The sequence below is a fragment of the Grammomys surdaster genome, unplaced genomic scaffold (genome assembly GCF_004785775.1).
Source record: "Grammomys surdaster isolate TR1022 unplaced genomic scaffold, NIH_TR_1.0 100, whole genome shotgun sequence".
Classification (NCBI taxonomy): Eukaryota; Metazoa; Chordata; class Mammalia; order Rodentia; family Muridae; genus Grammomys; species Grammomys surdaster.
In genome coordinates this window covers 10,411,484-10,426,075 of record NW_021604579.1, presented here as the reverse complement: position 1 = coordinate 10,426,075, position 14,592 = coordinate 10,411,484, and the positions used below count along the sequence as shown (strand labels likewise).

Sequence of the window (14,592 nt, the reverse complement as noted above, 5' to 3'; positions counted from 1 at the left end):
CCTTCCTCCCTTATCAGCCTCACTTGAGAAATATATTGTTAAAATTGATGAATCTACAGTGACATATCATAGTCATACCAAATTCATGATTTACATTGAGCATATATATCATTTAGATTTGAATAATACACAGTACAGTTTTCTTCTGAACTTGTCTTTGCTTTGTCTAGAGAGCATCCTTTCTGTCAATTCTTGGTAATCACTGATCTTTTTATTTTTAGTCTTTTTAGTCCATAATTTTGCCTGTGTAGACTATCAAAGGCATACACCACCATTGTCCGGCTTAGGCAATCTTTTATTCATGTTTTCTATCAGAGATGATTCTATGTTCTGACAGATTAACAGTTAATTATCTCAGGGTTGGAGAGATGACTTAGCAGTTAAGAGCACTAGCTGCTTTTGTTGAGCACCTAGATTTAGTTCCCAGAACTCATATGGCAGCTCACAATTGTTTGCAATTCCTATCTGTGACAGGGCATCTGATATCCTCTTCTGGCCTCCCTGGGCATCAGGCACACACATGGTTCACAGACATTTGTGCAGGCAAAATACCCATACACATAAAATAAATGTTTAAAATTACTCTCACACACATGTACTTTGTGGGGAGAGCAGGCTTACATATTTTCAAATTAAGTAATATGCATTTACATTTCTTCCTTTTTTTCTGTTGGTAGATTTCATTACTCTATGTCAGTTTCTTTATCCAGGTACCCACTGAAGGACATCTTAGTTGTGTTTAAGTTATAGTGCTTTTGACAGTTATAGTAGAAATGATACAAAGATCCACATGAATGAGTTTATCTTGATGTACTCATATAATCCCAGCAGCTGGGAGTCTAAGACAGAAGGATTGCAAGTCAGCTTGGGCTATGGAGCAAGACCATGTCTCAATTTCTTTTTCTTTTTTTTTCCTCTGCCTCCCAAGTGCTGGGATTAAAGGCGTGTGCCACCACCGCCCAGGAAGACCTTGTCTCAAAATTAAAATCAAACAATAAAAAACCCATGGCTAGGGGAAGCTGTTGTGTCTGTCAAATGTTTGCCTACCATGTATGAGACCCTGGATTTGATTCCCAGAACCAAAGGAGGCCTAGAGGTGCCTGTTATCTTAGCATTTGGAGATGGAAGCAGAGGCTCAGGAAGAGATCAAGGTTATTTTTCAGCTACATACTAAGTTTGAGGACAAAGTGGAACCCTATTTGAAACTGACAAAAGACCCAGTTGCAGGTTTTTATGTGGGTATGTTTTTTTTGTTTTTCTTTCTTTTTTGTTTTGTTTTTTTGTTTGTTTTGTTTTTCTTTTTTCAAGACAGGGTTTCTCTGTATAGTCCTGGCTGTCCTGGAACTCACTCTGTAGACCAGGTTGGCCTCAAACTCAGAAATCTGCCTGCCTCTGCCTCCCAAGTGCTGGGATTAAAGGCGTGCTTCCAAGCAAATATCATTAAGCAGGATTAGTGAAACATGTAACTGAATATGTAGGTTTTTTAAGGTAAAATTGCTGAACTCTTAGAAAGTGGCTGTAGCATTTTGTATTCCAACCAGAAAAGAGGGACAGTTCCTCTTGTTCTACATCCTTAGCAGAATTTGGTGTTTTCTGTGTTCTTCACTTTGGCCATTCTATTAGATGTCTTAGTAGTATTGCATTGTTTCAGTCTGTATTTCCCCATTATACATGTTGGAGAGTATCTTTCCATATGTTTATGTGTCATTTTCAGGTCTTTAGTATGGTGTATGTTGAAGCCTGACCAATATCTTTTCAATATTTACAAGTGTGTGTGTGTGTGTGTGTGTGTGTGTGTCCGTCCACATGAATGTATCCCATTTGAATACTTGGAACAAAACTGGTCCTCTTCGAGAGCAGCTCATGATCTTAATCTCTGTAGCTTTGGTATTTGGCAAAAATTTTTTTCTTTTTTTTTTTCTTTTTTTTTTTTTTGTTTTTGTTTTTGTTTTTTCGAGACAAGGTTTCTCTGTGTAGCCTTGGCTGTCCTGGAACTCACTTTGTAGACCAGGCTGGCCTCGAACTCAGAAATCCGCCTGCCTCTGCCTCCCAAGTGCTGGGATTAAAGGCGTGCGCCACCACCACCCGGCTTGGCAAAAATTTTAAAATGGCATGTATCACAAGGGGGCAGCATAAGGAAGAGACTAGATTCAGGGAGTTGGGCAAGCATGAGGATCAAATAAGGACTGGACAGAAAAATACAAATTAGCTCCAAGAAGAAGCAGAGAAAGACTTCATGCCTATGCAGAGGTACTATTCACAGTGCCTTTGCTTAGATTAGCTTAGCTCTGCCAAAGGGAGAAGCCTGCAGATTTTGTTTTTCTTACCAAGTTTAAAAAAAAAAAAATCACCACCACATATTTATGAAGGATTTTTGTTTTTGTTTTTGTCATTGTGGTTTTTGCTTTGTTTTTTAATTTAATAAAGGTTTTCTTTGTAGCCCTTGGCTGGCTTAGTACTTGATATATACACCAGACTGATCTTGAATTTTTGTTGCTCCTTTTACTTCTGCTTCCTGAGTGCTAGGATTTTATAGTTTTGTACTACCATGCCTAGCTATTTTTATATTTTGGGGAGAGAGAAAGAGGGAGGGAGGGAGGGAGGGAGGAGAGAGAGCAAACGCAAGCGAGAACGAGTGAGAGCGAGAGATGCATTGCTCAGGCTTTCCTTGAACTCCTAAATTTCTTTGATTCTTCTTCAACTTGGAAGTAGCTGTGTGTCACTACTGTGCTTGGTGTTACTTTCATTTTCATGAATGGGTATTGAGTTTTACTAAATGCCTTTTTTGTGAATCTATTGATAATACTAGTCTGACTTCTCTTCTTTTTATTAATGTGATTGATGAGTTTGATTTCTGTAAGTTGGACCAATCTTGACTACTTGGGATATATCTCTCTTGGTCTTGATGTATAATTATTTTGAAACATTGTTTCATTGTTTTAAAAATGTTACTAGCTATTGATTTATACGGGCCTTTTTTTTTTTCCCTGTTCATTTTGGCAGAATGTACCTTTTAAGAAATGGTTTTAGCTGGGTGTGTGTCTCATGCTTGTCACTAAAGCACTTTGGGAGGCTGAGGCAGGATCTGCCTGCCCTTGCTTCCCAAGTGCTGGGATTACAGGCATACACCCACTAAGCTTGGATTGGCTTTCATTTCTTAGTGCCTAGAAGTAACCTTTCCTTATTTTTTGCCAACAGAAACATAGTCTAGGCTCCAGGTTATAGACATTGTGTCTGAGACAATTAAGGCACATAGTAGCAGCAAAGAAGATGGTCTTGGGTTGTAGTTTTATGGCTTTCATTGTATCTATACTTTCATGACAAAGTTGAGCAAATCTCTATAGGGAGAAAACCCTTATCATATCCTGATGGTAACAGTTTAAAAGTTGGATGATTATTGTAGAATTGTGTTTGTTTGCTTTTTTTAAAGACAGGGTTGCCCTATATAACTCTGGAACTCATTGTGTAGATCAGGCTGGACTTAAACTCATAGAGATCTGCCTGCCTCTATCTCTTGAGTACTGGGATTAAAGGTATGTACCATTATGCCTAGCTTTCACTGAAGAATATTTAAAATTTACCATAAATTAAATTAGGTCTGCCAAAACCAATTTTATCACTTTCTGTGTTTTATACTTTTAGTGACGGTGTATGATTAACATGAGTGGGCCACAAATTTTGTTTTCAGAGTATTTTCTGTGATCTCTCATGGATTAGTAATCATTGAGGCAGTATTAGCTAATAGATAAGGGTGTGTCATTTAGACTCAGAATTTAGTCAAACCCATAATTATGATAGTATGGGCTTTAACAAGCTGCCTAACCTTCATGATTCTGAATTTCATTATCGGTAAAGCTGTAATACCATGGGCAGATGTGGCAAGGAAGAATGATTTCAAGTTTAAGCCATATAGCAAAATTATGTCTTAACAGACAAAACCAAATAATGTATGAATAGTATTTTTTCAGTGTTTATGTAGATCAGAGACAGTGAAGTGGTTCATGAGTGGGTTCATGTCTGTAATTAGCAGGAGGCACACAAGTTCCAAACTTGAATATAGCAAGCAGTTCCAAACTAACCTAGCTACATAGTAGCACCTGTCTTCAAAATTAAAAAACAAAATAAGCTGGGCATATATTCACCTTTAATCCTAGTCCTCAAAAAGGCAGAGGCAAGGGACCTCTAGGAGTTCCAGGCCAGCCTTGTCTACATGGGGAGCCCAGGCCAATCGAGGGTACATAGTAAGACCCTGTCTAAAGCAACCTAATAAACAAAACCCAGAAGTTGAATGCCTTTTAAACAATAGATATTAAAATAGGTATTCATAGTGACAATTGTTTTAAATATCCTTTTACCATATTTTTGTGGTTGTTATTACCAAAATTATTGTTACTGTTGAAATATAATAGGATTCTTTTGTTCAACTGAAAGTTTCCCATAATCTGTTTTTAAAATATTTCTTTTTTTTTTTTTTAAGATTATACTATAGTCACATTATTTTCTCCTCCCCTTTCTCCTTCCAAATTCTCCCCTATACCTTCTTTGCCCCTTTCAGATTCATGGCCTCTTAAAAGTATAGAATGCTTCATGAATTTGTGCAGAGGCCATGCTAATCTTCCCTGTGTCAATTCAGTTTGAGTGTATGTGCTGTTGATAGAGAACACCCCATTATCTTTTTTAACAGAGTATAGTTGTTAAAATGTCAGGCAATCAATGGACATAGTATAATGAGTTCTGATTGTGTCAAGACTGATACTTTTAGACTGATGATACATACATTTTGCTTCTAGACCTTTTTGGTTGTCATATGGGTTTGTGTTTTCTGGTATTATTTAAGTTTTGGCTACAGATAACATTTTGTTTTTAGTAGTAATGATTTATTTAATAACTTTAATTATCTCTGGCTTCATTTGCAATAAGTCTAACTTTAAATAGCTAGCTATTTAGGTTTAGTTAAGGTTTTGTTTTGTGGGCCTTTTTACTTGCTAAGCAAGTACTATACCAATAAGCTATATTCTCAAGTTCCCTTATAATGTTAGATATTTTATAAATTTATAATTTTTATGTTATGTTACAGATTATATTTTATGACAACCTTGCTAAATTGCTCAGACTGGCCTGTCATTATTCTTCCGCTATCTCCTGAGTAGTTGGGGTTTCAGGTATAACACCACACTATGTACTGGCTTTTGCAGTGTTGTTTTGTTTTTTTAGTACTGGGGATTAAGCCTTTAGGCTAGGGCTCTCCCATCCAAAATGAGTTCCTAACCCTTGGAGGGTTTTTTGTTGTTGATCAATAATACATTCAGGTCAAAAGGAACTTTCTTAAGCAGAGTTTTTTTTTCTGTTCCAGCAAATCGTAAGTCCAAGAACATTCTTTACATAAAAATTAACAGTAAAAGAGATTTAGGAGTGTTGTTCTTAGTTGATTACATGAAAATTTATGCTTTCTTAAACTATATCAACTGGAAAATTAAATTTAATCAAAGAACCTTGAGGACATTATACCAAATGAGGTAAGCCAGTTAATAAAGAGACCATAGTATTTGATTCTAATTAGGTACTTAGAATAATCAAATTCATAGATACACAAAGTAGAATGGTGGATGGTAGTTGCCACCATCTGGGGAAGGGATGCATGGAAAGTAACAATTTAACACACACAGGATTGTACTTTTACAAGAAAAAGAAAAAAATACTAAATGGCTTGTGATGGTATAGCTCAGCACTTGATGTCAGTGAACCAAAGATTTAAGATAGTAAATTTTGCTTTAACACAACTTAAAAAAAAAAGGTATAATTTTCGTATATGAGTAGATCATAACTATAACAATAAAGTAACATGGGAATTTTCAAGTGTCTTATGCAAATACGATTTTGGGGGCTTTGGGGTGGTTTGGGTTCTTTGTTTTGTTTTTTGTACTAGGGATTGAAATTGGGTCTCCTACATGTTTAGGAAGCAGCACCAAACATGGTGCTATATCCCTATCACCCAAAGACCTAAATCTTACGTGATAAAATTTTTACTTTAGCCTCTTAAAACTTTCACTTTTTTGAGAGCATAAACCCAGGCCTTGAACGTGCTGAGCAAATACTGTACCACTGGTTTACAGCTCCAGTTCTAGAATCACTGTCTTATCTGCATCCTGTCACTAGGATTACAGGAATATACCATCATGCCCAGCTTTTTATGTGGGTTGTGTGAGGTCAGTGCTTCACCAACTGAGCCATCTTTCCAAGTCTTTGCTCGTTTTATTTTAGAAAAAAACCAGAATGTACAGTGAACATTTTAGGTGACTGTATTTGTTTAAGTTATATATAAGTATTCCCAAGATACTTAATTAGTTTAATTTTTGCAAATTTGATCTTTAACATAAAGAGTATATTCAGTAAACAATCTTTTTATGGTAAGCTTTGGTTTATTGAAGTTTTGTGCTTCACATTTATGCGGTAGCTCTCTTAACCACAAGAAATTTAAATCTTAAAATGAAATTTGAGATGCTAGGCATACAGGAGTGTAAACCACTTGCCTTTTGACACGGGCTCCATGGATTAACTTATCAAGTGATTTGAAACAGTCTTAGGTTTTATTTTATGTATGTTTGGAAAGGTAAAGACGGGGAAAGAGAAGCTGTCTTATGTTTAAAACACTTCTGTCCCTGGGCTGGAGGCAGGGGTGGTAGCACACGCCTTTAATTCTAGTACTAACAAGCAGAGGCAGGCAGATCTAAGTTCAAGTTCAGCCTGGTCTACAGAGTGAGTTCTAGGTCATTGAGAGCTACATAGGCAGATCTTATCTTTAAAAATCAAAACATATATGAAAATAAATAAAAACTAATAAATATTAAAATTAATAAGACACTTCTGTTTTTTATTTGCTTCACATTTGAGTTTTCAAGAAGGCTGCATTTTAGGGAACCCAACAAGATGGCTCAGCAGGTAAAGACCCTTGTCCCTAAACCTGATGACTTGAGTTCTATCTCTGGGACTCAAAAAGGTGGAAGAAGAGAACTGCTCGTAGGAGCAAGCTGTCTTCTGACCACATGTATGATATGTGTCATGGCACATGCTCTTGAGTGGTATGCACATATATTCATAATAAGTAAATTAATTGTGTTTTTAAAGTAAATTTTTAGGGGGTGGAAATATGGCTCAGTGGTTAAGAGCTCTGGTTGCTTTTTCAGAGGACCTGGGTTCAATTTCCAGCAACCACATGACACCTAACAACCATTTCTAATTTGAGTTACAGGAGATCAGATACCCTTTGGGTCCCCACAGGTATTGGGCGCACATGTGGTGAACAGACACATGCAAGCAACACACACACACACACACACAAACACACACACACATACATACACACACACACACACACACACACACACATTTGGGGACTCTAGAGATGGCTTAAGCAGTTAAGAGTGCTTACTGCTCTTGCAGAGAACCCAAATTCAATTCCCAGCATCGTTCTGTACTCACTTGGACACACACATATCCAGTAAATATAAAATAAGTAAATTTTTAAAATGTCGGTTTATAAACTACTTGTGTAGTTAATGTAAACTTTTATTTTTACTGGGTTAACTTTATGGAGGCTTATGGGGATAATTATCTTGACCAGAATCTATGTATATAGGCCTGAGACTAAAACTTAGTTTTGCTGACTCTGAAGCAATACTGTATACCTTTCTACTTTATTGGGTCATTTTATTAATCCTCTTTTAGAAAAACAAGTCATGCCGGGCAGAGGTGGTGCATGCCTTTAATCCCAGCACTTGGGAGGCAGAGGCAGGCGGATCTCTGAGTTTGAGGCCAGCCTGGTCTACAGAGTGAGTACCAGGACAGCCCGGGCTATAAAGAGAAACTCTGTCTCAATCAAACAAACAAACAAACAAACAAACAAAAAACAAAACAAAAAACAAAAAAGAAAAGGAAAAGCAAATCACAAGTGCTGGGTGTATAGCTCAGTTGGTAGCATGCTTGTCTAGCTTGCATAGGGTTTGATCCCTTATATTGTAAACTAGCTACTGTGTTATATGTCTATAGTCTCAGTACTCAGAAGCTCGAGGCAAGATCCGAAATTCAATATTATCCTTGGCTACATAACAAATTTGAGGCCAGCCTGGGTTTCTTAATGAGACCGTGTCTCATAAAAAGGAAAGCAAATCATAAAATTACTTGTGGAAGTCAATTGTTCTAAAACAATTGCTATATATTGTATTTTTTTTTCTTCATAAAATAGTATTTCTTAGTCAGACATAGTGACACATGTCTGCTATCCAATGCTCTGGAGTCTGAGGCAGGAGAATTTGAAGTTTGAGGCCAGAATATGCAACTTAATGAGAAGGATTCATAATTTATAAAGCTGTCAGGAAAAGCTACCTAATTTTCCATTGAACATATCTGATATTTAAGCACTTTTTAGCCTTATGTTAGTAAGTGATTAAAGGTACTAGGGAACAGTAATACCAGTTTTCTTTGGGTATAGAATCAATATTTTGTATACCTATATTTATAATCCTTTAATGAAACTTGTTTTTTTTTTTTTACTTTGTACTTTTATTTTACTTACTCATGGCCTGAAGATATCTATATATATGCATACAAATACATTTTGATAGGCCAAACAGCAGTAATAATATTAAATTTGAATGGAGAATCTAAGCTTGGTTTAGGTATATTTCATTAATCACTTACTTGGCATCAAGCTATAACATTCTAATGTTTTTCCTTGGGAAATAATTCATTAATCTTTTTTGTAGATAAAGTCTAAAATGATCTGAAGTCTTGTAGGTCTTCAGGTTAGATAACTTGAAATCTAATAATAATATTTTTTATGCAGATCTTTGATGGAAAGCAGATTCCACAGAGAATGGTTGATGGATGGAATGCCTTTTTCTTTGATAAAACAGAAGAACTGGTAATTTTTATACAGTTACTGTTTTATAGAATGTTCGATGGCATTAGGATTTGCATACTTTAATAATTTTACTTGTTTTTATTTTTTATATTTTTAATAATATGTATCCTTCTCTCCTTTTTCTTTACCCTCCTCTTCCCATATTTCTCTTTTTCTTCCCATTTTGTTAACTGAAGAAAAAGCGTTTACCTTCACTTGGAAAGAACACAGAATCACTAGGAGAGCTTTGGTTAGGACTGCTACGCTTCTATACTGAAGAGTTTGATTTCAAGGAGTATGTAATCAGTATTCGGCAGAAAAAGCTGCTGACCACTTTTGAAAAGCAGTGGACTTCTAAATGCATTGCAATTGAAGGTGATTGTGTTTACATTATTATTAATTCAAGAACACAAAAATTTAGCAAGAAAAGCTGATCTAAAAGTGTCAACCTTTTGTTTTTATCACTTAATAATTTTAAAAGGATAATTCTCTGACTGGGATAGTTTCAGAGTACTCAGCATTAGACTCTTGTTCCGGCACAGTCCATTGATGGTACAATACTTGTAAACATTAATTTACAAATATTTCTTTTCTAGATCCTTTTGACTTGAATCATAACCTCGGTGCTGGTGTTTCTAGAAAAAGTAAGTTTTAAATGTAGAAAATATATGCATTCAGATTTCTGGTAAGTACTCTCTAAATCTTTTATTATCTTCTTTCTTCAACAGTGACCAATTTTATTATGAAGGCGTTTATCAATGGAAGGAAACTTTTTGGTACCCCCTTTTATCCACTCATTGGCAGAGAAGCTGTAAGTTTATATTATTTGAAAACTTCGTTTTCTTTTTCTTCTAGGATTTCATTGTCATTGTGGTTTTTACAAATGGCAGAGTGAAAGGAAGCAAAACCTTTGATGCAGATTTTCCCATTCTGAAATTAATAGAAAGGAGAAATCTGAAATATTAACTTATCATGACTCCTGCTTAAAGTCTGCCGTAGCTGCAGTGTACTGGATTAGACAGCAGAGATGGAGGTGTCCTCCCTCTGACTCCAGTTGCTGTCTTCACACATTGCTATTTGGTCTCACTCAGCTTTTGCTTACTTTCTATTGCATAGGAGACCAGAGGAGGTTTCTGTTTTAGAGGAAAAGACTTTGAACAGAAAAAATCTTGAGAATACCCATTTATTTGTCTTTACATATGAATGTCCCTAGAAACTTGGTCAGTCCAGTCTTAGGACTCTTCTCTTTTATGGTAGAGTAAGAAAAGCCAGATGCTTTTCCTCTTGGACACTAGTTCTCATGTATGTTTGTTTGTTAGCCCCTTAGTTGTTAGTAATAATTACATTGGCAATAATTAAATAGGAAATATCAAAACACAAAAGTTTTGAAACATAAAATGATGTAGAAAAACATAGTAGTTTCATTAATCCAGTAATTGACATAGCAATACACACTTAGTGACATCTAACCTGGAAATTATAGTAATTTTGACTCTGCATGTTCAATAGGAACTTGACAATGGAAGGGCACAGTACAGAATGCTATATAAGAGACCTCAGTTAACTTAAATGTACTAATTTCATCTTAGAATAAAAGTTTTACTAACCTTTTATAATTCAATACATTGCAACTAGTCCCTAGTTATATGTAGATATAAAAATCTTTAGTTTTGTTTTTTATTTAGCATGTAATCTAAACATTCTGATGCTTAGAAAGAGGAGTCTATGAGCTTGCTAATCATTTTAATCTTTATTTTCTTCTAATTTTTAGTATGGCATTTCATAACGTATTGTCATTTATTTTCTTTTGGGTCTTTGTTATGTCAGTATTATAACTTACAGGAACTATTTATTCACTTTCATGGTTACACTTTTTTTTTTTGGTTTTTGGAGACAGGGTTTCTCTGTGTAGCCCAGGCCATGCTTACACTTAATATCTTTTTTAACTACTAAATATGTTATATACTTGTAAGAATGTCCAGAAAAATAACTATCCTGGATTTGGTGGCACACAGTTATAATTGCAGTGGCCTTGGGAGGTGGAGACTGGAATCAAGGTCAGCTGGTGAATATAAAGCCAGCATAGGCTTTATCATGAGACCTTGTCTCAAAAAGCCAACACAACACACACACACACACACACACACACACACACACACACACAGTGTATTTGTTATTCTTATTGTCCTTATTCCCACTTTATTTTTTCTACCATTTGTTTCGCTAGTAATATGCTTTCTCCTTATCCATCAGTTGTCTTATGTCTCCCATTTTATTTTCCCATTTGACGTTGTCTACTTTCTGTTTTATACATCTCTGTATTAATATAGTACCTGCTATCCTTTTGTATCCATATATGTTTAACCTTATACTAACTCCAGGAATCATTTGTCTGTCTGTTTGAATAACACTAATGGGAAAAGAGTCATAAACCTAGACAGTTTCTAATGTTTAGTATAAACTATCAATACTTGCCACCCTCAACTGGACTTTAAGTACAATTTGATAGTCTTATAGTAGCTCCTGTAGACAAACTGAGTTTAGTTACCAGCACCCACATCAGCTCACAATTGTCTGTAACTACAGTTCTAGGGTTCTGGTCTCCACGGGCACCAGGCAACTTACATATGGTGTGAACACATACATGCACATACTAACATAAAGAAATAAAGTTTTTTTGTAAGTATTTGCAGTTTTGTTTTAATCAAATTTCTCTAAGTCCTGCATTTTGTCCCACTTTCTTTTTTTTCCCATTAACTTATTTATTCACTTTACATCCCACCCAATTGAAGCCTCCCTCCCTCCTCTCCTAACTTTCCCACTCTGCCCTTCTCCTCTCTGGGAAGAAGGGGAGGGAGCCCCCACCCCACCTTGCCTCTTTCTTACCATCCCACCCTGGCACATCAAGCCTGATCAGGACTAAATGCATCCTCCTCTCTCGCTGAGGCAAGACAAGGCCGCCCAGCTAGGGGAGAGGGATCCAAGGGCAGGTGACAGGGTTCAAGTCAGAGATAGCCCCAACTCAAATTGTTGGTGACCACTTTATTTTATTTTCCTTTTTTTGTTTCTTGTTAGAGATAGATTACAGATGAATATTTGCCTTGGATGTTGATAGAAAACACTATCTTTTTAACCTCAAGTAAATTACTGTCTCTCTCTCCACACACACTCATAAAATTACATTCTTCTTAATCAGTAAATCACATATTTTGACTTTCTTAAATATATACATTTTTGCAAATATTTTCATTTTCATTATGTAATTTCTTGTATTACATTTCATGTTTGCCTATCAACTAAATGTCTTAAAGTGTTTGTATTCTGAATTTTTCAAATCACTAATGGTGAGGTAGAGAAACATGAATTGAAGATCATTCAGGAATAGAATGGCCACTGTTTGATGATTAATTAGAAATGATAGAGAAAAACAGATTCTGGATGATGCCTGTTTCTGCCTTAAGCAACTGGACAGATGAGAAAGGAATGTTTTTTCCTGTTTTTGTTTGTTTATTTGTTGTTTTTATTGTTGTTTTGTAGAAAATAGAATTGTAACTATACATAGTGTTATGTGCCTGTAGTCCCAGCACTTGGATGTCAGTCTTACAGGGCCTCGCCATGTGGTTTCTTAAGTCTGCCTGAGTTTATTTCTGTGTCCATTCTAAGCATGTTTGCTCTAATACATTGGACCTCTTTATTAAATTTCTAGAATTTCTCCCTGCCATTTGGCTGCCTGCTCCCATGTACCATGCTTGCTTAAACAGCTTTGTTGAGGTATAATTCTGATAAATTATAATTCAGAGCTTTTTGTTATTCTGCATATTTGGCAGCTATATCACAAAAGTTTTTCATTTTTATTTCTGAGTTTTTTTTAACGATTTATTTTGTGTTTTAATTATTTGGATGCATGCTGATTGATGTCTGAGTATGTACATGTGAGTTTCTGTGTCCTTGGAGAACAGAGACATTAGTAGCTGGAGATAACGAGTTGTGAGCTGCTTCATGTAGGTGCTTGAGATTAAGTTTTTGTCCGCAGTAAGAGTAGTGATTACAGGGTTATCTCTCTAGTTGTTCCTCCCCCACCTCATTCACAAAGATACACATATTCTTCTCCTTTTCCTCCTCTTCTTCCTCTTCCTCCTCTTGTTCTTCTTTAAGAAAATGAAGCAAAGGTTCATTAAGGAAAGTAAGAAAGAACCTCTGAGCATAGGAGAGGCCCCAAGAGAGCTCCTCTTTCTTATTCTTAATCCATTAGCCTTCTTTTTCTAGATTTTACTCTTTTTGTTTAGTTAGAATCATGCAGTATGTAGTTTTTTTGGTTCTGGCTTCTTTCACTAAACATATTTTTAAGTTTCATACATGTTCTAGCATGTGTCAATATTTTATTTCTTCTTATAGATGAATAATGTTCCACTATATAAATATACTATATTAATCATCCGTTTGTTAGTTATTTCATTGGGTTGCTTCTATGCTGTAGATGTTATGAGCAGTGTTTTTATGAATATGTGGATAATTTTTTTGCGTGAATATGTTTTCATTAAACTACACCAAGAAGTAGAATTACTGGTTTGTTTTAATACTCATGTGCTTGTGTGTGTGTTTAACTTAGTTTTGCTCTTTTACAGTTATACCAGAAATATGTATGATTTTCAGTTTTTCTACACTGACCGTTGTTTTATTTTTAATTATTTTTATTAACATTTTATTTTGGTATCTCTTACTTTAATCCTAGGTTTCATATGATTTTATAGGCAGCAAATTTGCTCTCTTGGCTTTCAGGAGTATGGCTATTGTTAGGATAAACTAGTGTTTCTGAAAAACTAAGCATTGAGAAGGTTAAGCAAGGTGCTAGGAAAAAAGAGAAATGAACTTAGTACTGAGATTTGGAAAATATTTTCCACCTTCTCAGGTATATTCCATGTTTTTTATTTTATATATATATATATAAAATTACATAGTCTTTAAAGGTTATTTGCAGAGGTAGATTGATGACCCCATAATTAAGAGCACTTCATAATTCAGTTCCTAGAATCCACATAGACATTTTACAACCCCATGAAACTCCAACTTCAGCAGACCTGATGCCCTCCTCCTGCCTCCTGGACTCCTGCATGTACATGGTCCATGTAAACTCATGGTCAGGTACCCACACACGTGTTTTTTTTTTTTTTAAATTGCAAATCCAATTAAATTTTAAATGAGCTAGATGATTTCTTTATATAAAGTCATTTGGAAAGGAAAGCAATTCCTTTTGTTTTTGTCCGGGTTTTTTTTTTTTTTTGGGTGGGGGTGTTGTCTTCTTTTTTTTTTTTTGGAGACAGGGTTTCTCTGTGTAGCCCTGGCTGTCCTGGAACTCACTCTGTAGACCAGGCTAGCCTTGAACTCTCAAACTCAGAAATCCACCTGCCTCTGCCTCCCAAGTGCTGGGATTAAAGGCATGCACCACCACTGCCTGCCTTGTTTTTGTTTTTGAGACAGGGTTTTTCTATGTGACAGAGCTCTGGCTCTCCTGGACTTGAAATTCTTTGTAGAAGTACCGTGGTTTAACAGAAAGCATGAGCTTTGTAATCATTAGAGAGAAAACTTTAAATCTTTCATATAAAATCTACCCAATTTCATTACCATGTGCAGATGATTTGAATCTCTGGGGTGCTGTTTCTTTTTCTATAAATTGTAATTGAAAATAAAATTTA

The 14,592-nt window shown here is 35.6% G+C and overlaps 1 protein-coding gene and 1 pseudogene across 6 annotated transcripts in view; one reads left to right on the top strand and one right to left on the bottom strand.

Annotated features, from left to right (window-relative positions):
• Tut4 (terminal uridylyl transferase 4) overlaps positions 1–14,592 on the top strand; it is a 101,813-nt gene that overhangs the window by 70,835 nt on the left and 16,386 nt on the right. For all 6 annotated transcript variants that reach the window (XM_028785314.1, XM_028785305.1, XM_028785296.1 and 3 more), the window contains 4 exons: positions 8,843–8,920; positions 9,097–9,274; positions 9,496–9,543; positions 9,628–9,710. In XM_028785314.1, the coding sequence (XP_028641147.1) occupies positions 8,843–8,920; positions 9,097–9,274; positions 9,496–9,543; positions 9,628–9,710 (387 nt within the window). The remainder of the gene's footprint in view (positions 1–8,842; positions 8,921–9,096; positions 9,275–9,495; positions 9,544–9,627; positions 9,711–14,592) is intronic.
• Positions 4,570–4,664, bottom strand: LOC114639673 (annotated as a pseudogene).